The sequence below is a fragment of the Sebastes umbrosus genome, chromosome 14 (genome assembly GCF_015220745.1).
Source record: "Sebastes umbrosus isolate fSebUmb1 chromosome 14, fSebUmb1.pri, whole genome shotgun sequence".
Taxonomy (NCBI): domain Eukaryota; kingdom Metazoa; phylum Chordata; class Actinopteri; order Perciformes; family Sebastidae; genus Sebastes; species Sebastes umbrosus.
Genome location: NC_051282.1, coordinates 6,868,865 through 6,895,945, shown reverse-complemented (window position 1 = coordinate 6,895,945; position 27,081 = coordinate 6,868,865). Strand labels below are relative to the sequence as shown.

General features: G+C 37.6%; 2 protein-coding genes and 1 long non-coding RNA gene across 4 annotated transcripts; all 3 read left to right on the top strand.

The window, feature by feature from the left end:
- The first annotated feature begins 2,778 nt into the window (after window positions 1-2,778).
- On the top strand, window positions 2,779-26,740 carry LOC119502284. Its single transcript, XR_005210038.1, has 3 exons — window positions 2,779-2,789; window positions 6,655-6,657; window positions 26,411-26,740. It is a non-coding gene; the product is annotated as an uncharacterized LOC119502284 (long non-coding RNA).
- Window positions 10,884-13,522, top strand: LOC119502281 (protein phosphatase 1 regulatory subunit 27). The gene is made up of 3 exons (XM_037793146.1): window positions 10,884-11,660; window positions 11,804-11,954; window positions 12,584-13,522. The coding sequence occupies exons 1-3, from the start codon at window positions 11,219-11,221 to the stop codon at window positions 12,702-12,704; spliced, it is 714 nt and encodes a 237-aa protein (XP_037649074.1). The 5' UTR covers window positions 10,884-11,218; the 3' UTR covers window positions 12,705-13,522.
- Window positions 20,057-25,452, top strand: mcrip1 (MAPK regulated corepressor interacting protein 1). Of its 2 annotated transcripts, none has more exons than XM_037793149.1 (5): window positions 20,057-20,191; window positions 22,018-22,111; window positions 22,349-22,467; window positions 24,470-24,574; window positions 24,679-25,452. In XM_037793149.1, the coding sequence occupies exons 2-5, from the start codon at window positions 22,104-22,106 to the stop codon at window positions 24,741-24,743; spliced, it is 297 nt and encodes a 98-aa protein (XP_037649077.1). In that variant the 5' UTR covers window positions 20,057-20,191; window positions 22,018-22,103; the 3' UTR covers window positions 24,744-25,452. The 2 variants fall into 2 exon arrangements, with proteins under 2 accessions (XP_037649077.1, XP_037649078.1); XM_037793150.1 differs by having other exon boundaries at window positions 20,095-20,191; window positions 22,071-22,111.
- Window positions 26,741-27,081: the final 341 nt, after the last annotated feature.

The following is a 27,081-nucleotide window of genomic DNA, read 5'->3' as shown; positions in this document are numbered from 1 at the left end:
ACAGGCCCAGCAGCAGAGTCCTGCGTCCCCTCTTTATTGCTGCACGTACGCCGTTCGTGTCTCCGCCGCCACGTAACCTGATCCGGCTCCTCCCGTATCTGGAGCACGACTCCTGACCTGCCATTGGCCGCTGTGCTAAAATTAGCATATTGACCCCTGTGAAATGCATTCTGGGAATATCCTGTCTTTCACTTGGCCTTATGGGGCCAGTGCTGCTGGTGGTCTTCAGATGCAGCAATGAGGTCATTGTGTTGACCTCATCTCTCTTGCTCCTGCGGAGGAACATTTAGAGGTGCTCTCAGCCACCACGTAATTATCCTAAATTTATCCGGCTATATATTTCACATTATCATCATTTTACATTAGTATAATCATTTATTTAATATATGATTCATACGTTCTTGTAATTAAGGTGCAGTTCAGTAGTTGTAATAGGAGTAAAGGCAGCAGTATATTCACATTAGTGTATGTAGGGCTGTGTTCAGGAAGAATAGCCCATGTCTTACCAGTGTGTTACTAAGTACATTTACTCAAGTACTGTCCTTAAGTACAATTTTGAGGTACTTTACTTGAGTATTTCCATTTTATGCTACTTTATACTTCTACTCCGCTACATTTCAGAGGAATATTGTACTTTTTACTTCACTACATTTATCTCATAACCTTAGTTACTTTGCAGATTTAGATGAATCATGATATATTATTATAGATTAAGCTATCCAGTATATAAAAGTATTAAAATGAGCTCCACCTTTACCAGCTGCAACAATAATGTGATGAACAAATTAATGCATCAATAATGACAATCTGATAATATAATATATATTATTCTGAAATGAGCCATTCTGCATAATGAGTACTTTAAGTATATTTTGATGCTAATACTTTTATTTTACTGAAGTAAAGTTATGAATGCATGACCTTTACTTGTAGCAGAGTACTTCTTCCACCACTGTGGTATTACTACTTTTACTTAAGTTAAAGATCTGAGTACTTCTTCCACCACTGTGGCTAACTAAGAATATAGAAATAAAATCACTGCATCAAGTGATTTGTCCGTATAACTCAAGTCAGGTTGTGGAGCATTATTTTTTTTAATTTCCTAATTTCCGAAAAGGAAACAAATGAGTTGTGTTCAATTCAATGTTTTATTACATGCATTTTTATTCATATTCAATACTAGTATAATGGATATATTTGAGGAACAGTTATGAGTCAAACTGGTAATTATTGTTTCTAATTTTCACGATTTATTCAAGAAGATTTGCTTTAAACTGTGAATTGGTCGATGCATTATGCAAACTATGACCTCAATTCAATGTCAAGCCTTCCGACTAACTTACAATAAAAATAATTGGGAATCCGTGGAGTTATTTATCAAAAGGATGGTATTTCGTGGCTCATTTGTCTTCATACATATCACTCACTGGTAGGAGGCTCATTAAAGAGTCGTGCTGGGACGTTCGGGATGAGCGCCTGCAGTCTAGGTTTGTGTCTGAAACCTATTAAATAGTACATTGATATTACTGAAGAACAGCAATTATTTATGCAAGTTATATAAGGCAGCAGGTGTTTATATAATGCTGCATTTGGCACAACAGTTTTCCTGGTGGGAAGTAAAAATTAAATTACTTTGAAGCTGGCATCACTTCAGGTGTACCTACACTTTATAATATTATATTACTATTATATATATGTTACAGTATACTTTTCTTGTCATTGACACACAGCCACATGTCACTGTGCTGTATCAAGGCTAAAGGCAGCTCAGGCATGCCATTGTGTGAAAGTGTAATACTCCATTGTCCTTCATATGCTGAGTAAAGGTTAGACTTTGTAAGTCCACCTGCTCGATGTCCTCTGTCTTTAATTGCTTAAGCTCTCACATATCCCGGACATTAATTCATCATAACCTTGTACAACCTGCTCAGAGTACACGGCGGCGAAGGTTCACGTCCTCTCCCTCGCTGACCACTGACTGACACACACGCCCTCATTGTGCAATCGAGCATCAACACATTAGGCGCACGTATGCACAACTCTTAACCTCTGACCTCCTTTTCCACGGAGGCGGCTTTCAGCTAAAGTAACCCAATCCTCACACAAACACTCAGCCGGCCTTGGTGCTACTCCCGCTCCCCTCTGTGCTAAGTCTGAGCCCTCTCGCTCTCGCTGCGTCCCGGACAGCTGCTGCGCCTGTTTACTGCCTTTACCTCTTTGCAGGGCGGCGTTCTTCACGCTTGGTTAATGTCAGCAGTAGCGTCCCTCAACGGGGCCGCTTTTTTTTTCTCCTTGACCACTTGATGGCTTATAACTATTCTAGACAGTCTATAAAAGCTTTGAGGCTTCTCATGGGAGTATTTATTCAAAGCTGTACTGGAAGCCTTTTAATTCCGGGTTACTGGGGCCACTGGAAAATATTAAAGTGTTTATGAGGAGATATGTACAGTCGAGCGTTGCATGGGTTCAAATGCAATGCCCTTTCTTATGCCAACATTTAGACACGGCCTGAGCAGTTATATTTCTCTTGGAACAAAAAACACATTTACACTCCCAGCGGGCCGCCTGCAGAGTTCATTCACCCCCCACCAGTCTGCACCTGTTATCTACATGATGGCTATGATATTAATTAATCATTTTAAGGTGCTCTACACGATATTCAGAGCATTAATATAGCAGCAAACAACTATCTGCTATGTAAAGATATATAGAGGAGTAATGTCTACCTGAGCAGAGAATGAAGTCACTCTCCCTCTGTGTTGGTTGTAATCAGAGCTTCTACGTGCTCTGTTGACATAGCCGGGCCGCAAAGCATGCTTTTAGTGCATTTTCGTGCTAGCTCACGGCCGCCGCTCTGCACTGCTCTCATATCAGCTGTAACCACGTCATCACTGAAGCGTAGCACCCACCCTCCAGTTCCCCCCGCAGGTTAACACTGTTAGCTCGGTCAGCAGTGTTGCTGTAGTTTCCACTGTTAGCGCTGTTAGCATCGCTAGCTGCGAGCCACTGGCTCAGCCGTCATCATGTTGAGAGCCGTATGGAGGCAATAGAAATGCTCCCAGGCCCTGTTCACACCTGGCATTAGAATGCGTCTCCAGTGACCACTTGTGATCCGATCTCACTTCCCCGCTCTATATGCAAATAAACACGTAGTAAACACACGGCTAATACAGCACAGACGTTGTAACGTAATATCACATGAATGTCCGTAGTAATATCCTACATATTTGTGAATTCGGTTACATTTTATTAACATCAAAATTAAAAGGTTATTGTACCGGTGGTCCCCAGAGACCTCCGTGCTGCCGGCACCACTGTTTTTGCCAGGCAACAGCGGCGCACAGAGCTTCAGAGCCAGGGATGAGAGAGAGCGAGCGGAACAAAAACACTGACACATCTCCGACAGTATGATAATAATGCAATTTGCGTGCCAAGTCTGATAGTCTGTAAATATGTATCCTTTAGATAAGATATATTTTAATAAAATACAGTTATACAGACAGGATACAGTAGAGCACAGAACCTGTACTTAAAGCTGTCCACTTGTGATCCAATCACTCAGGACGCATGTTAATAACAGGTCTGAACAGGGCCCCAATCTCGCATTTAGCATCTTTAAAACTATGGTAATACCTACATTTTACCTGAAACCCAGATGCATTGAACAGAGGTATATATTTTATTTGAGATCATGTACATTAGTCTGTATAATGGAATACACAAAATCATTTCTAGCTGCTGTCTAATGTAACCACAGCTCTCTGCGACCGCAAATTAACTCTCCGCGAGAACAGAAACAAGTCTGTAAATCCCCTTTCCCACAAGACAAAAAACCCATTAACACCCACCAACATCTGTCTGATTCAGGTATATGGCACAGTATGTGGTTTGCCTGAATAAAACGGACTTTTAGATTAATTAATTAAGATTAATGGGACTCTATAGACTTAACCACTCAAACTAAATGTGAACTTGGGGGCAGAAAAGGTTCAAACGTGTATATTATTTGAAAAGCATGGTGTTAAAAAATACACATTCATTCAGTTCGTGGTAATGAATATAGACCAATTCCCATGGAAACTATGTGCTCATGACTCACGGGGGGGTTCAGCAACTTAAGAGTCCAGAGGCATGGAAACCATGAGGGGAGTGCCATGTATTTTAGGAGCAGATGGCACTTGGGCTTATTTTCAACAGCAAATGGCTCATTTACTTTTGGTTGGCTTGTGTAATGTGCTCGTTTGGCTCCGTGTGGGGACTCACCCTTTTGTGAATTCACCTCACACACCAACTGATCTCGTAGTCTACGTGCACACGAGGATCCACAGAGAGCATGATGCTCGATAATAAGACTATTGCTGTGTTGGCTGCTGTTTTATTTAAATGATAAAGCAAATATTAGGGGAAGAATTTATTTGCTTTTCTCAAATACACTGACTTAGAGTGCCTGTTACTATTCCCTGGTGTCCATTTTGTTATTTGTTTTCCACCAAGCCCACATTAAAAAGAAATGCTTCCTTTATACAAAACATTGTTGGTGTCACTTCGAATCAATTGCAGTGATAAAACTTCCATAATTGTGTTCAAACATTACACACTGTAATCTTAATATTTTCATTATGTTGCTGTTTTAACAGTTGGTAGTAAAGCTTTAGAAGTCACCTGGATGTAACTTCAGTGCTATGGGTATGCTGACTTTGCTATTGGTAATAAACAGAAGGGGAAGGCCATTAAGGATGTGATGATGCACTCCCAGCTGCATCTAATACTTGTAATATTGATTTCCATTTCTTCCGTGATCCATTTGTGATGTCTAATAGCTATTCTAGTTTTTAAATGTCGAGACCTCCACGTCTGAAAAGTGAAGCCAATGCTGAAGTGCCTTTAACTTGCATTCTTTCTAATAGCCAGCAGGGGGCAACTCCTCCGATTGCAAAAAGTAACTTAGCGTTTGCTATGCTAACGGCATGGTAACACATGTGCGAATGCAGGCGAGTGACCATCGCCTGCCGAGGCGATATTCTAACTGAAAGTCCACCAAAAGAATGCAAATTTGCCACCTGAAGTGAATATGTTTTCACCCCTTCGCTTGCATGGAAGTGAACGGAAGACGAATGTTAATTTCGCGCATGCGTAACCGTGCCTTAACAGAACCTGACCCCGCCGGTCCCAGCTCCTCTCCAGCTCCGGTCTCTCTTCCAAATAAGGTCACTTATAGCTCCAAAAAGCCAAGATGGCGACTTAAACTTTCAAAACGGCAGTCCACAAACAACTGGGTGACGTCACGATGACTACATCCACTTCTTATTTACAGTCTGTGGTTGAGACTGAATATCAGGGTCATTTAAACTTTGCGTATTCCCAAGATGGAACCGTCTCCACAGCTGCAGGCATCTTGGTGTCCCTGTTTCTTGCTCTTAATTTAGATTCCAACTCCTTTTTCTCAGCCCTGTGCTCGTGCCGTAACCAGATCCTTTGAAGCCCGAGTGAGTATCTATCTCCCACTGGGCCTGTGGGGATCCAGACAGAAAGTAATCCTTACTCTGTTTACCATCTAGTGATCCAGGTGTGTTCGTATGCTGCCTGTTCAAAAACACACCACTGCTCCCGTTGTCACCCATGGGTCTGTGTGTCCTGGGACAGCCGGGTTGTTTCTGAGAAAAGGGGAGATCACAGGCGGTGGTTTTTTTTTTTATATTCTTCCAACAACCTGGCAGAAGGTCTGCCGTTTCTCGACACCGTGTGCAGTACTTCTATTTAAAATTCCTGCTAAGAGTCCTAACAAAGCTGTGAAGCTGCAGTTTGTTTATGCATACATATGGATTATTCAAACATATGACTTGTGTTACACTGACCTCTACAAGGATGGCAGCCTGCATTCATAACATGCTATACACAGACAGGATGCTTCACAGCTCTTATTTTTAGGCAATGGTGTCACCAACCTGCCTCCTACCTGCATCACGCCAGTCAGTCGGGTGTTGAGGATTGCATAGCTGGCTTTTTCGTAACATGTATAGCCCAGTGATAAGCCTCTGTGACAGGGCGCTATTAAACTTGTCATTATTTTGGCTTCAGCTTCAGGTGTCCTGAACGGTTTGTCCCTGAATATCTGGCTCTGGGGTCGGGATACTGTCGTAAAGTTTTGCAAATGGATCACTGGTGGCACCATTTGACAGTGTCGACCAGATTTTGTTGATAATAAGTCAGAAATGTCGGCATTTGAGTTCACAGTTGTCTTTGACCTAAAAGTTAGTAACAGCAGAGACACACAGACAGATGGTTTAAAGATTAATGTTATTACCTCATTACCTACAGGTTATTATTAGGGCTGTCAGTCGATTAAAATATTTAATCGCATGATGGTCCATAGTTAATCGCGATTAATCCCAAATTAATCACACATTTTTATCAGTTCAAAATGTACCTTAAAGGGAGATTTGTCAAGTATTTAATACTCTCATCAACATGGGAGTGGGCAAATATGATGCTTTATGCAAATGTATGTATACATTTATTATTGGAGATCAATTACCTGCACAAAAAAATGACAAATATTGTCCAGAAACCCTCACAGGTACTGCATTTAGCATAAAAATATGCTCAAATCATAACATGGCAAACTGTAGCCCAACAGGCAACAACAGCTGTCAGTGTGTCAGTGTGCTGACTTGACTATGACTTGCCCAAAACGGCATGTGATTATCATAAAGTGGGCATGTCTGTAAAGGGGAGACTCGTGGGTATCCATAGAACCCATTTACATTCATATATCTTGAGGTCAGAAGTCAAGGGACCTTTGAAAAGGGCCATGCCAGGTCATGCCATGCCATGTGTTATTATCACGTTAACTTCGATAGCCCTAGTAAATATGCATTTATTTTCTTGAAACATTTATTGTGAAAATCTTTCCTATCTAAATTTTTTTGTCATTGATTTAGTCTTTTGATGAAATAAAGGGCAAAATATGTTCATAACAAGAGAAAGTTTCATATTATGCACATCCTGTTCTGGGAAGTTATACAAGCACATGCTGTTCAATGGAGTAAACGTTTTGAAGAGACAAGCTATTTATATTTTATTCGTGTCTGTACAGTTATGTGTGCACACGTGTGTATATCAAGCAGCAGCAGAGAAGCAACGAGCGCATGCACCAAGAAGAGTGTACATGTGCCCAAAATGTGACTTTTTTTTATCGCTAGTCAAATCTGCAGCTATCATTGAGGACGCTGAGGTCGTGTCCTTTGTATTTTTCACTTCATTTTCAGGGAATGTAGGGTTTTTAAGAGCCCGTAGGGAGTTTACATTCTGGCATTAAAAATTAACACTTGGTGGATATTTTATAAGCTGATTCCTGCACTTTCTGGTCTCCATATACTTAAATCTGACTTAATTTAGGCCAACAGAAAATGCAAAGAGAATTTTAGTCCTCGCAGTCTAAAGAGAGCTTATAGCAAGAAAATCTAAATGTTTTAGATATTCATGTTAGGAGATGAAAATGTACAGACAATATAACTGGACAGGTACCTGAGTAAATATAATATAAAGTATTAAAATATGAGAAATACACACTTTATTCTACTGTATCCAAAATTCTGGCTATACAGCCCTGAACAGCCAATAGATTACTGAGTAGAGTGTTGCCTCCCACACTTAAATAGGCTACTCTGTTAAAAAGTAAGCACAACTGTATATCTTTCTGTAGGCCTACAAGGCGAGAATACTTAATTATACTTTTCTTAAGTATATCTCGATCAAAAGATTAAGTACAAGTAGACCTATAAGCCAAGTATACTTTGACTTTTCTGTATACTTGTCAGAATGAGCCAAGTACACTTAGACTTCTCTGTATACTTGTCAGTATAAGCCAAGTATACTTTGACTTTTCTGTATACTTGTCAGTATAAGCCAAGTATACTTAGACATTTCTGCATACTTGTCATTATAAGCCAATATACTTAGACTCTTCTGTATACTTGTAAGTATAAGTCAAGTATACTTAGACCTTTCTGCATACTTGTCATTATAAGCCAATATACTTAGACTTTTCTGTATACTTGTCAGTATAAGCCAAGTATACTTATGTATACTTTTGTTAAGTATATCTCTGATAAGTACCTAAAAAGTAAACTGAAAGTATACTTAAAAGAAGTCTATTAATAGCACACTTGAATAAACTTATTTTTGGTAAGGGTGAGAGACAAAGACATGGTCGAGTTTAAGCATTTAACAAAGCATATATCCTATAAATACAGACTTGGGACCATACTGACTAACTAAAAAGTCACATTGAGGGAGCCGATGACACCACGCAGACGTGTGACTGTGATTGTTGTTGCTAACATTGTCTTTGGCAACGCTCCATACACCTGAATGTTTTCAACTCTGACTTCTTGGTAATGTGACAGATCATAACACACAAGGCAGCCTGGGACTATGTATAGACAAGAAGCTGTAACGCTAGACACCTCTCCCTGGCATTCGTCCAACCAAGAGCAGGCCTAACACCGAGCTGTAACAAACACATATTTACCACATGCGGAGGTTCTTGTTTCTTCTGGTGAGGAAGTCTCTATAGAGAGACTTTGGTACCTGATAGCTGCTTCTAAAAGTCTCTTCCTCGAGTTGTGAACGTTCAAATACTCTCACTTCAATGTGTAGACATTAGCTCTAAGCCTCTGTCCCCTGTCTCCTCCCCTGTTTAGAGACCAATGCAGGGAGGTGATGAATAATCATTTGTGTTGGCATTTAGAGCCGGGGTCCACTCTTACCATGACTGAAATGAATTAATCATTTCCTGCTGGCATAATCTGAGACAAAAGTGCATGATATTGTGAAAGTTCTCAACTCTGAAACAAAATTATCTGCAGATTTGTTGCTGTCTGTTGTATGACAGCCTTGTTATGAAGGTGAAGATGGGTGAGCACCTTAAAATGATTTATTATATGAATAAATAAACTGTATAGTAATGTTGAATATGCAGTAATGCAGAATAGCGGCAAATCACAACAGAGGAGATCAAGTTCTGGAGCGAGGTCATATCTTAAGTGCTTGGAGTCGTGGTGAGAAACACAAACCCGAGGATGGCAGCTACGCTATTTCCTCTGTTACATTGGCAGCATCTGTGAAATGCCCAAGACCTCTTCCAAAGGTTTTGTGAACCAGTTATAACCAGCTCGGCCCATCGTAGGAGGCTGTCTGGGGACAGCTGGTTCCACCATTGAAATGTACTGCATGACACTTACTGATAAAAACCTGTTATTCTACGATTAGAATGTAAAAGTTACAAAAGAGCAATAGGGTTTCTGCTTATGGGAAGTGCAACATTTTGCTCTATGTGCGTAAATCTTAAGGAGGGCAAAAGTTCAGTGGTTCTAAATAGCTGCATTTCTGGCAACCATGTGACTTTTCTGCTGCATTTGAAGGGAGAGGTTACCTTTAGGAGCCGTGCCCCCCTCATTTGGTCACGACTACACTCCCAACCTTCTCAGTGGCTGGATTTTATTGGTGTATCTGGTTATGATGCAAAGGGCAAGGATGTCACATGAGAAGGAACATGGAGAAACATTACTTAATAACCTCCACTTCATCTTATGGTAAATCATGAGGTATGACGTAAGCAGACAAATCAACAACACAGGCCAAAATGAAATCATGTTCTAGTGCTGTTTGCTGTTGTTTGTTTGTCCTGCAATACATCTTTCTCATTAATAGAACCATACTGGGCTCCAAGCCTACTGTGCATGTCTGGTATAGTCTCCCTCTTGTGTCAATATTTAGCTCTGGCATTAACCCTCTGAGACCCATAATAGACCTGTTTCTGTCTTTTTTAGGGGTTACAGTGGGTCTTTAGGGGGAGATGGCAGGTCAGCAGTATATGTCACATAGAAGTGGTGTACATCATCTGAAAGCTGGGAACATGAAGATTAATTTGAGATGCAGCTCAACACTGTGTGTCAAGTTGTTCTAGTCATATCAGAAATAAACACAAATTAATTATTTAATTTAAATAATTCAAATTAATTGTAAAAGTATATAATGGCTCGGAACATTATGATAGAAGTATATGATGGCCATTCCCATGCTCTATTATGTCTCATAAGTTGTTGTAGCAACTTTTGACCTACCTTTCCACCTTGAGGAACACCATAGAAAAAGTCATGCTGTGATTTGGTATCAAAAACTTTTGACATTTGGAGATATCTGCAAGAATTGCACTTTTCGGCGATTGGATAGCGAGCACTTCTGTTCTGGAAACTGCTCAGAAACCCCCTTATTGTCAATCTAGCTAGGAAAGCCATCCATCCTCTGAATGCTCTAGGTCTGTAGTTTGTGGTTGTAAAGTTTCATGAGGCTGCGATGATCCTAGAGGTAATTTTATACAGTGAGGTCAAGTTTAAAAAATGAGACTGTACCCATAGAACCCATTTCATTCACATATATTGAGGTCAAAGGTCAAGTGACCCCTTTGAAAATGGCCATACCAGTTTTTCCTCGCCAAAATTTTGCCTTAATTTATTTTTTTAACCTCCTTCCCATCAAGCTAGCATGACATGGTTGTTATCAATGGATTTCTTACGTTTTATAGTTTCATATGATAGCTATTAGCTCTACAACTGAACCTGCTACAGCCTCTGAAAGACAGTAAAGTCGCTCTCTCAGAGGGTTAATCATAATTGTTTATGTAGGCCTCGAGCAAGACTCAAGGGGAACATTTTGGTTGTCAACATTTTTTATGAGGGGTGGGTGCAGTGCCAGTGGGCATGTGACTGTACAGTGGGAGGAGCTGGACGTGGGCCACTCATTTCTAAGCTGAAGTCACTGGATATTAGGCCCTTAAAATAGCACAACAGAGAGTATATAGGGGTCCTCTCCCACTTGCCCCATCAGACAACGGTTCTGTGGAACAGCAAACACACTGTGCAAAAGATCAGTTCAAATTCAGACGGGAGTAATCCACTGGAGGCGACAAAAAGAGGATCGTACAAGCTAAAAGGAGGGGATTGGATCATAGTGAAGCGAAGGATTTGAGAAGTGTTTGTAACAGCAGGAGATACTCCAGCTGGGAACTAAAAGGGATACGAAACAAAGCAAGGAGAGGACAAAAAGGACACAGAGCAAAGGATACTGCTCTTTTATTGGATTGGTGCGTTCTCTTGGACTTCTCACTTCCCTCCTCCTGGGCTGACAGCATAGGGGGGAGGCAACCGCCGCGAGGATGAAGTACAACTACCATGTGCCCGTGTCAACGTACACACGCAGCTCACAGTACACACCAACATACCACACGCCCACCTACTACACTCCCTCAAATTACACAGCAACTACACCGCACTACACACCCTCGTACACCTCTACAACGAAGTACACCCCGACACAGTACAGCACGACACAGTACACCACGTCACATTACACGTCCGCCTCCAAGGCTGCATCGACATACGTCCCCTCGTACAGCAAAGAGTCACGGTACAGTTCAACGCGTCGCACGCAAGCGCAGGAAAAGCCAGCACCTGTGATACCTGTCGCACCTGCAAAGAGAACTGTGCACTTCCCCAATGACATCATCTTCCAGGATATCGTGAGACGAGGAGATATGGAGCAAATCGGTCGTTTCATGAGAGCGAGGAAAGTTCGCGTGGATACACTTTTCCACTCAGGTAAGTCTCCACTTTTTTTGTCACATTGTTTTGATATTTGATTTGACGTCAGAAATAATGCCAGCCAATGAGGATCAAGGCTTCAAAAACTGTTTAGATGTCAATCACTGACTTTAGTTTTGACCGCATGGCCGTGTGTTCAGGTATGGCGGCGCTACACGAAGCCGTGCTAACAGGGAACTTGGAGGTGGTGAAGTTGCTGGTGAAATATGGCGCTGATGTTCATCAGAGAGACGAGGATGGCTGGACGCCACTTCACATGGCCTGCAGTGACGGCTACCCTGAAATTGCCAGGTGACCTTTTAGTGTGCTTGAGCGATCACGCTTCCTTTTTAAGCGCACTGATTGCACAGAATAAAACATGAAAGACTTCCTCATCTGGTGCTGATTTCTCAAAAGCAAAATAAAACTTAGGTCGTTGATATTGAACAGATGGAGGCATTTGAAACCACTGAAATATGCTTCAGATATGCCTCAAAGTGTGAGAAGAGGTCCCCTAATCACAACATGCGGCAAGGTTTATCTGATTATGATGCTGGTAGTTTGGCTATGAACATTGACAACAGGCAATAAAAAAAACATGAAACGGTGACATAATTCATCACAATACACAAAATTCAGCATTAATCAAGTCCAGGGATTAAAAGGGGATAATCAATGGATAGATTTTAAAATGTCAGAATATAAGGGAGGTGTTTTGTGTTGAAATATATCCAGAAGAAGAAATGATGGAGTTGATCCTCAATCCATACACCTTCACTAGTACCACTGAGTTTTGACAATTCCAGTTCTGTGTGAAACAATGAAAAATCACAGTCATTGTTGAAGATCAGTTGCATTAATAATAAACTATTCCATGTTTTTTTAATATACACATCTGCGAACCTCTGTTTAACAGACGCTCTGCTTCATTCTCCTCTCAGATATCTGCTGTCGGTGGCAGCCAGCACAGAGGCAGAGAACGAAAATGGGGAGAAGCCTGCAGACCTCATCGACCCCGAATGCAAAGAGCTGGTCAAACTGTTCGAGAAGGGATGTGTGTGATCGGGCACCTAATGGACCCGAGAGAGAGAGAAAGCAGCAGCACCAGAGAAGAAGGAAAGCCGAGCAGACACTTGGAAAAAGAAAGCAAAACAGAGTTAGGGCCACTGATCCTGTAAAGCAAGATGGTGGTTCTGCTTGTTAGTTTCAAAAGTTATTTTTTTAAATTGCAGCCTAAAAGCAATACTCCAATAGGCTGCATTTCTATTTCTGGTGGTTATTTTATTTTACTTTATTTTGCGCATTTGTGTATTTGCCATACTGCCGGTGTCTATGCAGCAAATGTAAATCTGTGAATATCTCCCTGTCTTCACTCTCAGCTCATGTAACACCAACTATGTGTCACTATGTTCCAGGTCTGAATATCTATTCATTTCTGAAGGAAATTAGATTAATCCATGTCCTCATGAGCATTTCGGTTTAAGTAGTCGATCAATTGTGTTAATGCTGGTTGCACTCTGCAGACTGTATGTTTCCAAACTATGATTATACTGGGTATTTCGTTATTAACACAGAATTTTGGCCGAGATGTTTGTGCTTTATAGACTGAGTTATGTATCCTCACTGCTGGGCAGAGAGAGGATCAGCCAAATTAATAATTGATACTTCATTGATGGTCAGAAATAATAATAAAACAAAACAAAAATCAAGTTGATGCTGTATAAGCACTTTTATACTGCTGCAGTATTTTCCCTGATGTATTGCTGTTGTTTTCTGTGGTAGAAATGCGAATGTCAGCAATGAAAGTCTTATAATTTTCTCCTTGATAATTATTTTTGTACGTTTTCATAAATAAAGAAGCCTTTTATAAATATGACTGAGTTGCTGTTGTGTGGTCTGCATTTTTGTCATCATTTTCTTGACTTCAGGCTGTAGCTTTTCAGCCATCCTCTTTGTGTAAAGCATGGTTCCTATTGTACAAGATTACACACACGTGTCCTCAACTTTAGTCAGGTTTTGCTGCTGCCGATGCTTTAAAATTGTAAATGATAACAAAAATATATATTGATATTACTAGAATGGCATCCTGACATGAATTAAAATTAAAATACAATAGCAACAATGAAAAATAACTATAATATTGTATTTTTATTAGATAGATAGATGTACTTTATTGATCCCAAATTGGGAAATTCTTGTGTTACAGCAACAAGTTATCCAGGTAATGCATAGGAACAGCAAATATACAATAAATATACATATCAAAATAAAGAATATATTAGAATACACTATAAATATACCCGACTACTACAACTAGCGTAGAAAATATGAACATAGAATAACAATAACATACTATATACAATAGCAAAGTGTGTAATGACATACTATATTATGACTATGACATACTAGACTCCCACCCCCTCCATGATGAGCTAGTCATGATGAGGAGCACCTTCAGACACAGACTCATCCCCCCTCGGCACAACACAAAGCGCCTGGGTCAGTCCTTCATGCTGGTTGCCATCAGGCTCCACGACCAAGGCTGACCCCCATATAAGAACTATGAGGACTTTAAGACCTTTAAACATGCTCTATATACCTTTAAACATGCACTATCTGCCTTTAAACATGCTCTATCTGCCTTTAAACATGCACTATCTGCCTTTAAACATGCACTATCTGCAACCATCCTGGACTCTAACCACTGGCGCACTTTACACTTACTTTACACTATACATCCTATATACCACTTTATAGACTGCACATAATGTACATATTACATTTATTTATTGCACATACTACATTTATTTATTGACGGACTGCACACACTATGTTCACCCATTCACTCTGTATCTTTTATATCTCTATTTATTGTTTTTATAATTTTTGTATACCTGTACCTCTCCTGTGTTTCACTCTGTTTGCTGATGTTGCTGCTCTGACACCTGAATTTCCCTTTAGGGATTAATAAAGGTTCATCTTATCTTATCTTATCTTATATTAGAAAAGTCTGCAAGTTACAATTTTTCTTTAAAATAAAATTAAATGATGTGGAAAAAAAAGACATCAGACAGTCCACAACTGTGTTTTAATACATTTTTTGGTACATATTCTGCCATTCTCGGTACACAGAGTTCTCTTCTTGCTGATGATGCACAAGACAGCTTCTCACACTTTGCAGTTCCATTGTGATGATATGCTGAGGCATCAAGGTCAACACTGCACCTCCACAGACCTCAGACACACATTCAATAAATACAGGCATGAAAATAAGCAGTGGATATAAAACTATTGTGCTTTCAAACAGTACGATAATACTTAGAATCTCACCGTCCCCCCCATTGGCGCTAAAATATTGGCTAAAGACGTCGATGATAATCAACAACCATAAGGCCAAAATCTGGTATACAAACAGGACATTTTTTTTTCTTAAAAAAAAGATATAATATTCAACATTACAAAAGCAACTTTGTGCAAAAACAATGGAAAAATTTGTGAAGATTTGCATTTTTCCACTTGAATGAGGCAGATCAGACAAATACTGTTGCTGCTCTATTCAGATGGGAAACGGAAGTATTTTCTACCACACATACATTAAATATATATATATTGTAATTTGCTTAATGAATTGTATATATGTATATCTATGTTTTTATTTTGTTAATTTGTATTTATTATTGAATTGACGCTTTGGCAATATTGTTCACCTGACAGTCATGACAATAAAGCAAATTTAACTGAGTAAGAATTGTATTTTACCAGTGCAGTTATTATTATTATTATTGATTGTAGTATTATAGGAGTTGTAGTCATGGATGATTGTAATATTATAGGAGTTGTGGTCATGGATGATGATTGTAATATTATAGGAGTTGTAGTCATGGATGATGATTGTAATATTATAGGAGTTGTAGTCATGGATGATGATTGTAATATTATAGGAGTTGTAGTCATGGATGATTGTAATATTATAGGAGTTGTAGTCATGGATGATGATTGTAATATTATAGGAGTTGTAGTCATGGATGATTGTAATATTATAGGAGTTGTAGTCATGGATGATTGTAATATTATAGGAGTTGTAGTCATGGATGATTGTAATATTATAGGAGTTGTAATCATGGATGATTGTAATATTATAGGAGTTGTAGTCATGGATGATTGTAATATTATAGGAGTTGTAGTCATGGATGATGATTGTAATATTATAGGAGTTGTAGTCATGGATGATGATTGTAATATTATAGGAGTTGTAGTCATGGATGATTGTAATATTATAGGAGTTGTAGTCATGGATGATTGTAATATTATAGGAGTTGTAGTCATGGATGATGATTGTAATATTATAGGAGTTGTAGTCATGGATGATTGTAATATTATAGGAGATTGTAATATTATAGGAGTTGTAGTCATGGATGATTGTAATATTATAGGAGTTGTAGTCATGGATGATTGTAGTATTATAGGAGTTGTAGTCATGGATGATGATGATTGTAATATTATAGGAGTTGTAGTCATGGATGATGATTGTAATATTATAGGAGTTGTAGTCATGGATGATGATTGTAATATTATAGGAGTTGTAGTCATGGATGATTGTAATATTATAGGAGTTGTAGTCATGGATGATTGTAGTATTATAGGAGTTGTAGTCATGGATGATGATTGTAGTATTATAGGAGTTGTGGTCATGGACGATGATTGTAATATTATAGGAGTTGTAGTCATGGATGATGATTGTAATATTATAGGAGTTGTAGTCATGGATGATTGAAATATTATAGGAGTTGTAGTCATGGATGATTGTAGTATTATAGGAGTTGTAGTCATGGATGATGATTGTAGTATTATAGGAGTTGTGGTCATGGATGATGATTGTAATATTATAGGAGTTGTGGTCATGGATGATGATTGTAGTATTATAGGAGTTGTAGTCATGGATGATTGTAATATTATAGGAGTTGTAGTCATGGATGATGATTGTAATATTATAGGAGTTGTAGTCATGGATGATGATTGTAATATTATAGGAGTTGTAGTCATGGATGATTGTAATATTATAGGAGTTGTAGTCATGGATGATGATGATTGTAATATTATAGGAGTTGTAGTCATGGATGATGATTGTAATATTATAGGAGTTGTAGTCATGGATGATGATTGTAGTATTATAGGAGTTGTAGTCATGGATGATGATGATTGTAATATTATAGGAGTTGTAGTCATGGATGATTGTAATATTATAGGAGTTGTAGTCATGGATGATTGTAGTATTATAGGAGTTGTAGTCATGGATGATGATGATTGTAATATTATAGGAGTTGTAGTCATGGATGATGATTGTAATATTATAGGAGTTGTAGTCATGGATGATTGTAATATTATAGGAGTTGTAGTCATGGATGATGATTGTAATATTATAGGAGTTGTAGTCATGGATGATTGTAATATTATAGGAGTTGTAGTCATGGATGATGATTGTAGTATTATAGGAGTTGTAGTCATGGATGATGATTGTAATATTATAGGAGTTGTAGTCATGGATGATGATTGTAGTATTATAGGAGTTGTAGTCATGGATGATTGTAATATTATAGGAGTTGTAGTCATGGATGATTGTAATATTATAGGAGTTATAGTCATGGATGATGATTGTAATATTATAGGAGTTGTAGTCATGGATGATGATTGTAATATTATAGGAGTTGTAGTCATGGATGATGATTGTAGTATTATAGGAGTTGTAGTCATGGATGATGATGATTGTAATATTATAGGAGTTGTAGTCATGGATGATTGTAATATTATAGGAGTTGTAGTCATGGATGATTGTAGTATTATAGGAGTTGTAGTCATGGATGATGATGATTGTAATATTATAGGAGTTGTAGTCATGGATGATGATTGTAATATTATAGGAGTTGTAGTCATGGATGATTGTAATATTATAGGAGTTGTAGTCATGGATGATGATTGTAATATTATAGGAGTTGTAGTCATGGATGATTGTAATATTATAGGAGTTGTAGTCATGGATGATGATTGTAGTATTATAGGAGTTGTAGTCATGGATGATGATTGTAATATTATAGGAGTTGTAGTCATGGATGATGATTGTAGTATTATAGGAGTTGTAGTCATGGATGATTGTAATATTATAGGAGTTGTAGTCATGGATGATGATTGTAGTATTATAGGAGTTGTAGTCATGGATGATGATGATTGTAATATTATAGGAGTTGTAGTCATGGATGATGATTGTAGTATTATAGGAGTTGTAGTCATGGATGATTGTAATATTATAGGAGTTGTAGTCATGGATGATGATTGTAGTATTATAGGAGTTGTAGTCATGGATGATTGTAATATTATAGGAGTTGTAGTCATGGATGATGATTGTAATATTATAGGAGTTGTAGTCATGGATGATTGTAATATTATAGGAGTTGTAGTCATGGATGATGATTGTAGTATTATAGGAGTTGTAGTCATGGATGATGATTGTAGTATTATAGGAGTTGTAGTCATGGATGATGATTGTAATATTATAGGAGTTGTAGTCATGGATGATGATTGTAGTATTATAGGAGTTGTAGTCATGGATGATTGTAATATTATAGGAGTTGTAGTCATGGATGATGATTGTAGTATTATAGGAGTTGTAGTCATGGATGATGATGATTGTAATATTATAGGAGTTGTAGTCATGGATGATGATTGTAGTATTATAGGAGTTATAGTCATGGATGATGATTGTAATATTATAGGAGTTGTAGTCATGGATGATGATTGTAATATTATAGGAGTTGTAGTCATGGATGATTGTAATATTATAGGAGTTGTAGTCATGGATGATGATTGTAGTATTATAGGAGTTGTAGTCATGGATGATTGTAATATTATAGGAGTTGTAGTCATGGATGATGATTGTAATATTATAGGAGTTGTAGTCATGGATGATTGTAATATTATAGGAGTTGTAGTCATGGATGATGATTGTAGTATTATAGGAGTTGTAGTCATGGATGATGATTGTAGTATTATAGGAGTTGTAATCATGGATGATGATTGTAATATTATAGGAGTTGTAGTCATGGATGATGATTGTAGTATTATAGGAGTTGTAGTCATGGATGATTGTAATATTATAGGAGTTGTAGTCATGGATGATGATGATTGTAGTATTATAGGAGTTGTAGTCATGGATGATGATGATTGTATTATAGGAGTTGTAGTCATGGATGATTGTAATATTATAGGAGTTGTAGTCATGGATGATTGTAATATTATAGGAGTTGTAGTCATGGATGATGATTGTAATATTATAGGAGTTGTAGTCATGGATGATGATGATTGTAATATTATAGGAGTTGTAGTCATGGATGATGATTGTAGTATTATAGGAGTTATAGTCATGGATGATGATTGTAATATTATAGGAGTTGTAGTCATGGATGATGATTGTAATATTATAGGAGTTGTAGTCATGGATGATTGTAATATTATAGGAGTTGTAGTCATGGATGATGATTGTAGTATTATAGGAGTTGTAGTCATGGATGATTGTAATATTATAGGAGTTGTAGTCATGGATGATGATTGTAATATTATAGGAGTTGTAGTCATGGATGATTGTAATATTATAGGAGTTGTAGTCATGGATGATGATTGTAGTATTATAGGAGTTGTAGTCATGGATGATGATTGTAGTATTATAGGAGTTGTAATCATGGATGATGATTGTAATATTATAGGAGTTGTAGTCATGGATGATGATTGTAGTATTATAGGAGTTGTAGTCATGGATGATTGTAATATTATAGGAGTTGTAGTCATGGATGATGATGATTGTAGTATTATAGGAGTTGTAGTCATGGATGATGATGATTGTATTATAGGAGTTGTAGTCATGGATGATTGTAATATTATAGGAGTTGTAGTCATGGATGATTGTAATATTATAGGAGTTGTAGTCATGGATGATGATTGTAATATTATAGGAGTTGTAGTCATGGATGATGATTGTAGTATTATAGGAGTTGTAGTCATGGATGATGATTGTAGTATTATAGGAGTTGTAGTCATGGATGATGATTGTAATATTATAGGAGTTGTAGTCATGGATGATTGTAATATTATAGGAGTTGTGGTCATGGATGATGATTGTAATATTATAGGAGTTGTAGTCATGGATGATTGTAGTATTATAGGAGTTGTAGTCATGGATGATGATTGTAATATTATAGGAGTTGTAGTCATGGATGATTGTAATATTATAGGAGTTGTAGTCATGGATGATGATTGTAATATTATAGGAGTTGTAGTCATGGATGATTGTAGTATTATAGGAGTTGTAGTCATGGATGATGATGATTGTAGTATTATAGGAGTTGTAGTCATGGATGATGATGATTGTAGCTGTGAGCCTTTCACTTCCGTTTTCTTCTTCCGGAAATGATTGGTTGGCATTGGCAACGTTTTAGCCAGCAGGTCTAACGGCGTACTCAGTCTCTGAATAAAGAAACCGAAAGAAAGGGTTTTAAAACAAGGTTTGTTGAATATATTCACCCTGTGTCCTCTACTGTACATCTTGCAACATGTAATAACCGCGCTAAGTGTCTTTCTAGTGGTGATCTGGGAGCAGTCGAGCAGAGAAACGCTGATTGAAGCTGATTGAAGCTAACGTTACGACAAGACAATGTAAAGCTAGCCAGCCAGCTAGCTAGCCAGCTAAGCTAAAGTTAGCTGGAATGATTGTGTCAGCAGATCTATAGTGAGCTGTGCAGGACGTAGCTATCGGGGGACACGAATCCCAATAAGCAGAAAGGATTTTAGACGCATTAAACAGTGTTGATCATGATAATGTGAGCAGTGGTGATCGTACCGGGTCTGGCTGTGTAGCCTCTGATGCTAACAGCACTGAAGCTGCTGGAGTGAAAACGTAAACAAAAGCCCTTTGGCTAGCTAACAGACACACAGCAGCATCCAGCTATGTAGACATGAGTTAACGTGAGAAACGATGAGTTAACAACACTGTTACCAATGTGACTTACCACAACTCCTCACATTATCAAATATAATAGAACTTTATTAATCAGGAAGGGAATTATTGTGCCAGAGATTGCTCAAAAATACAAAAAACATTACAACAAGTTTATAAAATACAAGTGTATAAAATCAAAAAGTACTATTTCTACCACCTGTGCTTAGTAGAATATCAATAAGATACATTTAGTAAAAATGAGTAAATAAGATAAGTAAAATAAAAATAAAAGGTAAAGTAAGCTAACAAACAGAAAATGAAGTAATATTGCACATGTTGGATATTAATATTGAACACAGTGAACAGTGATATTGCACATGAGAATGTAAAAAGTAGTATTGCACATGATATTGATGGTATATTTGTACTCAGTGTTTTTTTTCAGCTGTCCTTCCTGCAGAAGAGTGAGGAGATATAAAGTCTGATATATAGTAGTATAGTATAGTATATGATATATAGTTTATTGTATAAGTGACTAGTAAATAGCTAGCACATTTAGCTCTGTGGGCTAACCAGCAGGATCACTACTGTTACTACTAGTTAGTTTTGATGTTAAATGTTAAGCCTGTGTTATAACTCTGTGGGCTAACCAGCAGGATCACTACTGTTACTACTAGTTAGTTTTGATGTTAAATGTTAAGCCTGTGTTATAACTCTGTGGGCTAACCAGCAGGATCACTACTGTTACTACTAGTTAGTTTTGATGTTAAATGTTAAGCCTGTGTTATAACTCTGTGGGCTAACCAGCAGGATCACTACTGTTACTACTAGTTAGTTTTGATGTAAATGTAAGCCTGTGCCTACCAAGTATCAGATGACCAACACTCGTACTTGTGTTGAAATTGAGATTGACACCTTTCAACCTTGCACAGATTATTTATTATTCTATTTTTTATCGTGCAACATAAAGCAGGTTTAGTTTGATCTATCTGTTAATAATTTGGATTTTCATGGATAATTACATAAGACGTTGTGGCACATTTCTGAATGTTAGTTGTACATGTTTTATAATGTGTATTATGTTTATTTCCTTAATTTCCTTAATTGATGTACAATATAATTGTTGTTATGAGGTGTAAGAGCTCTGTCTCCCTCGAGTCTCATACAAAGTGCCTTAAGAAATCTGTATTTTTTTCATGTCCTACCAAGTTTACTGTTTTGTCTGTTACGTACCATCCTGTTGTTACTGATGTTATAACTCCGTGGGCTAACCAGCAGCATTACTACTGTTACTACTAGTTAGTTGTGATGAAATTTAAGCCTGTGTTATTTCATTTAGAAACTGACTTTCTTAGATCATGTGCTATATTTGCCACTGTTGTTTATTGTTAGAATTCAGCTGAGGACTTCTGAACCTTTTTATTCTTCAAATCCACTCACCATAGAGGAGCGAGGAGCGAGTACAGACTGCAAACAGAATGACCAGGTTTGTTACAAGTTATGGCACCTATAGGTGCTTAATGCACAAGTACAAATAGACCCAGTGTTAATGTTGTCTTCAATATGTAAATGTGATTTTAGGTATGCACTGCTTTGGGCTTTGAGACACAGAGGAATATTATGTTGAAGTTTAGTTTTCAGCTCACAGTGATTTAAAGACTTTAATGAAATTAATGTCTATTTACGCTGCTAATTTTTGCTGTTTTCATTTGTGTTTGTGAAGCTCATCTGCTCCCAGGATGGTGAATAGTTACAAGCGGACTTCAAGCCCCCGATCCCCGACCAACAGTGGGGAGCTTTTCACCCCAGCACATGAGGAAAATGTGCGCTTTATACATGATAGTAAGTACGCCTTCTAACATGGATGCATTGAATTTTAATTTCCAAATCATCTAAGCATTTGATTTTTACTAATTATCCAAATAATAGACCTCTCGGAACTAATTGAAGTGTGTTGTCCAGGAACAGCTTTGTCCCAGGTTTATTTCCTGTAGGTTATTGACATTAGCAAAAACAAGAACAGGGAAATCAACTTTGACCTGTTTAGATCTTTTAAGTTTGAGTCTCTGAAACTCCTTTCTTTCTGCACATGCTTTCCTACTTGAATTAAGTGGCTGATTATTGATAGGGGCTATTGCGGCTGACTCGTCTTTTGATGGTCAATAACTACAAGAGTAGGATATTGACTATATGATTATATTCAAACTTATTTCGTTTCTTCAGTTGAATCTCAGCAGTAAACCGATCACAAAGAGCTTAATGCAAGCCCATTAAAAAAATCTGGATTCTGTATATTGTGCAGGTCCGAACTCTAATGTGCAGCATGTAAACACAACGTTTATCATTTTGCTTATCTTGAATTGCCAGCTAAACTGGCACTTGTGACTTCAGCTCATATCGCTTAATCCTGAAGTACACTGTATTCTTTCAAAACAGCTTATCGGGCAAGAAAACCAGTTCTGTGCGCAGCTGAATGAGACGACACAAAACATTTTCGCCTGTCAGTCAGCTTTCACTCTCCACAATGCAAAGGGCCACATTACACAGTCTCATTTTCAATACTGATACTCACTGATTAATCTATTTTCATTGATTGTGAAGCAGAGGGAGCCACACCTTGTTTTTGTGAGGATTTCAAAGGTGCCCTCTGGAGTTTTCTTGTGTAACTCACCAAATCTCATCACTGTTGTCACTGTGTCATTACAGTGAGATCTCTTATCTCATTGTGTGCATCGTTGAGGTCTAACGATCGTGTTGAATGCATTTCCTTCATCAAAAAACATACGTGTCTTGGCATGTTACCTCCACCTGTAGATCAGTGGAATAATGTGAAACCATTAGCTTGACTATGTATCATGTCACCGGTGCACGCACGTTTGCATCTGAGTCCTTGTGCACGTGTAGATAAACAAAACACTACTTGAGGTCAAAAACTCCGCAGGGAACCTTTAAAGGGTAACTATGCCCATTTTCAAAAGTCATACATGTTATTCCTATGGTCTAAGACGGTTCAAATATTATGAAACTTGAACAACTTGCTCCCTATTCTAAAAACTAGAGTACTAAAACTCAAATTTGTGATGTCATAGGGTATACAGTCTGAAGCTGCACCATAAATAATTAATTTTTTAAGATGTTATAGAGGACACTGAAAGCACCCCGGGGAATGTTCTGAGTATATGGGAAGATTTTCTGTTTCACAACTGACAACACTACAATAGAATAAAGCTCATTTGGATATAAAACAGAGAACAAACACAAAAACAAAACCAGTCTCCCATTCATCATCTACGGAGCCGCTCCAGACTTTATACCCTATGACATCACAACTTTGAGACTTACTTCTCTGGCTTCTGGCTTTGAGAGAGAGTAGCTCGTGTTCACGAATATTGAACTCTACAATGGCCATGGAAATAACATACTGAAATTCTTAATTTAGATGGTGTTCACCTTTAAGTCCTGAGAATAGTAGGGTCAATGAGGTAGGTCTGAGTGATTGGACAGTGACAGTGTAGTGCTAATGACCACAGACAACTCTTTAGATTGCTTTTCAGTGATCACTTCAACCATCATCATTAAAAGTATAAACAGTGCTGCAGTATCTGAATCAGACAACTTAATTTCCCCAGTGTACGTAAAGTGCTAAAGAATGAGTTTACAAGTTACAAAATGCCAGCACATGTCTCCGATGTAGTGAGATTGGGCAGTTAAACTACACACCTCTCACCTTCATTAAGTCAAACTTCTTATTTACCTTCAGTCTGTCTTGTCGTGTCATTACTAACAAGTACGCAGGGTAGGATAAGATGTCCTAAATGTAACAAAAGCATTTACTCTTTCACAGCCTGGCAGTGTGTTCTCAGAGACATCCGATCAACACAAAATAGTGAACGTAATGACCGTGGACCACAGGAGTATGTGGAGAAGAACCCAAATCCTAACCTACATTGTAAGTAACAGTAGTGAAGTGGAATTTATTTATTATCTCACACTAAAGGATCAAATGAATGAAGCACAGGCCATCTAACTATTTGTTTCTGTCTGCTCTTGCAGCTTTCACACCAGTGGACCTAAGCGACCTCAAGAAACGCAACACACAGGACTCCAAGAAGTCCTAGTCTTTCTCACGATGGTCCAGTCGCTTCTTTCCACCCATTATCCTTGAGAACTTTTCCTCCATCAGCCAGAAAGTCAGCCCTGTTGGCCAGTCTAGCACAGAATGCCAAACTCATTTCTCAACTCTGGACCATAGCATCCCCCGTCTCTTTCTTTACCCTCTACAACCGACTACGAAGAAAAGAACCGGGATTCCAGGGAGCACAAATTCTCTCGTCTCTTGGTTCCTGTTTTTTCGAGTCACAAAAACCTTCATATGTACATTCTTTATGTGGATGGGACTGATGCAAACTTTCATCAAAAATTTGCTGACATCTGATGCTGAGGTACAAACTGTCGACACTCTCCACAGGACATAAAAGACTGCAGTCTTAAATACAAACGTTTTCGTTATTACTGCTACTTATATGACTTTGGAGGAAAATGCGAAAGGGCTGACTTCTTTTTTTTTTTTGTTGGTTTTTGTTTTGGAAGATAGTTTGATCAGTAAATTGTACAAGTAATGGAATGGTCACATTGGATATACACTTTATGGGCAAGTTTTGGAAGCCAAATGCAATGTAGAAGGCCAACATTTTTATTATAAATTTTCTTGCCCTCAAATGGACTTTACTAAGTAGAGACCTCCCCGAGTATGCTGCCCTTGGTTAACCCCCCCCCCCCCTCCCTTAAGCCTTGAAACAAAATGTTGAATAAAAGACTTTTACAGTACTCCTGCTTGTATTGATCCTACATAAATATTGACCATGGAAAAAGGAAACTAACTGAAACTTACCCTGAATCATCATACACTGGAGGGAATTTCATGAAGCCAGATAATTGGGAGAAACGAGTATGCTATATCCTGGTTATACTGAGCTGTTGCCAATGATTATTTTCATGATCAATTATTTTCTTGATTAATTGATTAATCATTTGGTCCGTATCACTTATCAGAAAATAAACAATTTCTTAGAACCAAAGTTGACATATTCCACTTGCTTGTTTTGCCTGACTGAAGGTATTTAGATTAAAGTCATAGAAGACAAAGAAAAACATCAAATATTCACATTTAGATTCAAGATTCAAGATATTTATTGTCACGCTGGTTATACAGGTACAATCCTATGAAATGCTTTTTGCTGGGAAGCTCCATTAAAAATAAGAAGTTATATTACAATTATAAAAGGAAATACTTTGTACAAGGGCATGTTAAGAACATATATATATAAGGAAGTATGAATGATTTTAAAAGGCTGGAACTAGTGCAATGTTGGCATTTCTGCTAAAAAAAAAAAAAAAAATCGATTATCAAAAAAGTTGCAGATTGATTTTCAAAAGTTACCTCTGATTTGAAACTGTGAAGCAAAACTTAAATTATAAATATGAGTAATTGAGGAACATCATCCAGTCATTGGTTTTGATTACAGTGCTTTTGTAATGTTTGGTCGTCGTCTTCTTCTTCTTCTTTGGTGTTTATTGGCGGTTGGCAAACCACCATAGAGGTGAATTACTGCCACCATCTGGACTGGAGTGTGGAACAGGAGATTGTGCAGAAACAAAATTTAAAAAAAATAATAATAATAATAATATTAAAAATAATAATAATAATATTAAAAATAATAATAATAATATTAAAAATGATAATAATAATGATGATGAAAACTCTATATTCGTTTAACTAAATCAGTTTCTCTTAACCCATAAGAACCCGGACCCATTTCTCCTTCAAGGAAAATTATGGGGGATATAATACAGACTAAATAGACCACATAGAACACATTTTTGAATTTTTTTTCAAAATACCACCTCCTAGTGTCAAAGACCTGTAAAGTTACATATACGTCACATTGGGCGTTTATGGTAAATTTATTCCTCATTTGAACATAAATCAGCCTGACAGTATTTTTGTGTTTGGTAACAAAAACTTGTCTTTTTATTTGCATTTCCACAAAATTATAACTTTACTTCTTAGGTTTAACAACAAAATCTTTTTTACAGATTTGTTTTACAACACAAAAATCACTGTCATCTCCCTGGATGACTGCCACTGCATCCTGAACACTGTATTGCTTCTTGTTATCCATACTACAGAAAAAATAAAATGCCATTGAAATATAACTGATATAGGGTAGAAAAATCTTGTTTGTCTGTTTATTTTATTTACTGATAGGCGAAAATTGTTTCCTTATACATTTTATTAATAATTTAATTAATATAACATGATTTTTTGTTAACATTTGTTTTAATATGCCCTGAATTGAACAATATAAAATATATTAACTAAATATCATTGAATCAGCTAAATTAACTGAGCAGATCATAATAATTTTTCTTATTGTGACATTAATGTCACATCAG

What these genes read in the sequence shown, in the direction of transcription:
- LOC119502281 (XM_037793146.1), top strand. Translation starts at nt 11,219, where the DNA reads ATGAAGTACAACTACCATGTGCCCGTGTCAACGTACACACGCAGCTCA. An exon ending in GGATACACTTTTCCACTCAG is followed by an intron (nt 11,661 to 11,803) that starts GTAAGTCTCCAC and finishes CCGTGTGTTCAG; the next exon opens with GTATGGCGGCGCTACACGAA. An exon ending in GGCTACCCTGAAATTGCCAG is followed by an intron (nt 11,955 to 12,583) that starts GTGACCTTTTAG and finishes TTCTCCTCTCAG; the next exon opens with ATATCTGCTGTCGGTGGCAG.
- mcrip1 (XM_037793149.1), top strand. An exon ending in TGTGCGCTTTATACATGATA is followed by an intron (nt 22,468 to 24,469) that starts GTAAGTACGCCT and finishes ACTCTTTCACAG; the next exon opens with CCTGGCAGTGTGTTCTCAGA. An exon ending in CCCAAATCCTAACCTACATT is followed by an intron (nt 24,575 to 24,678) that starts GTAAGTAACAGT and finishes CTGCTCTTGCAG; the next exon opens with CTTTCACACCAGTGGACCTA.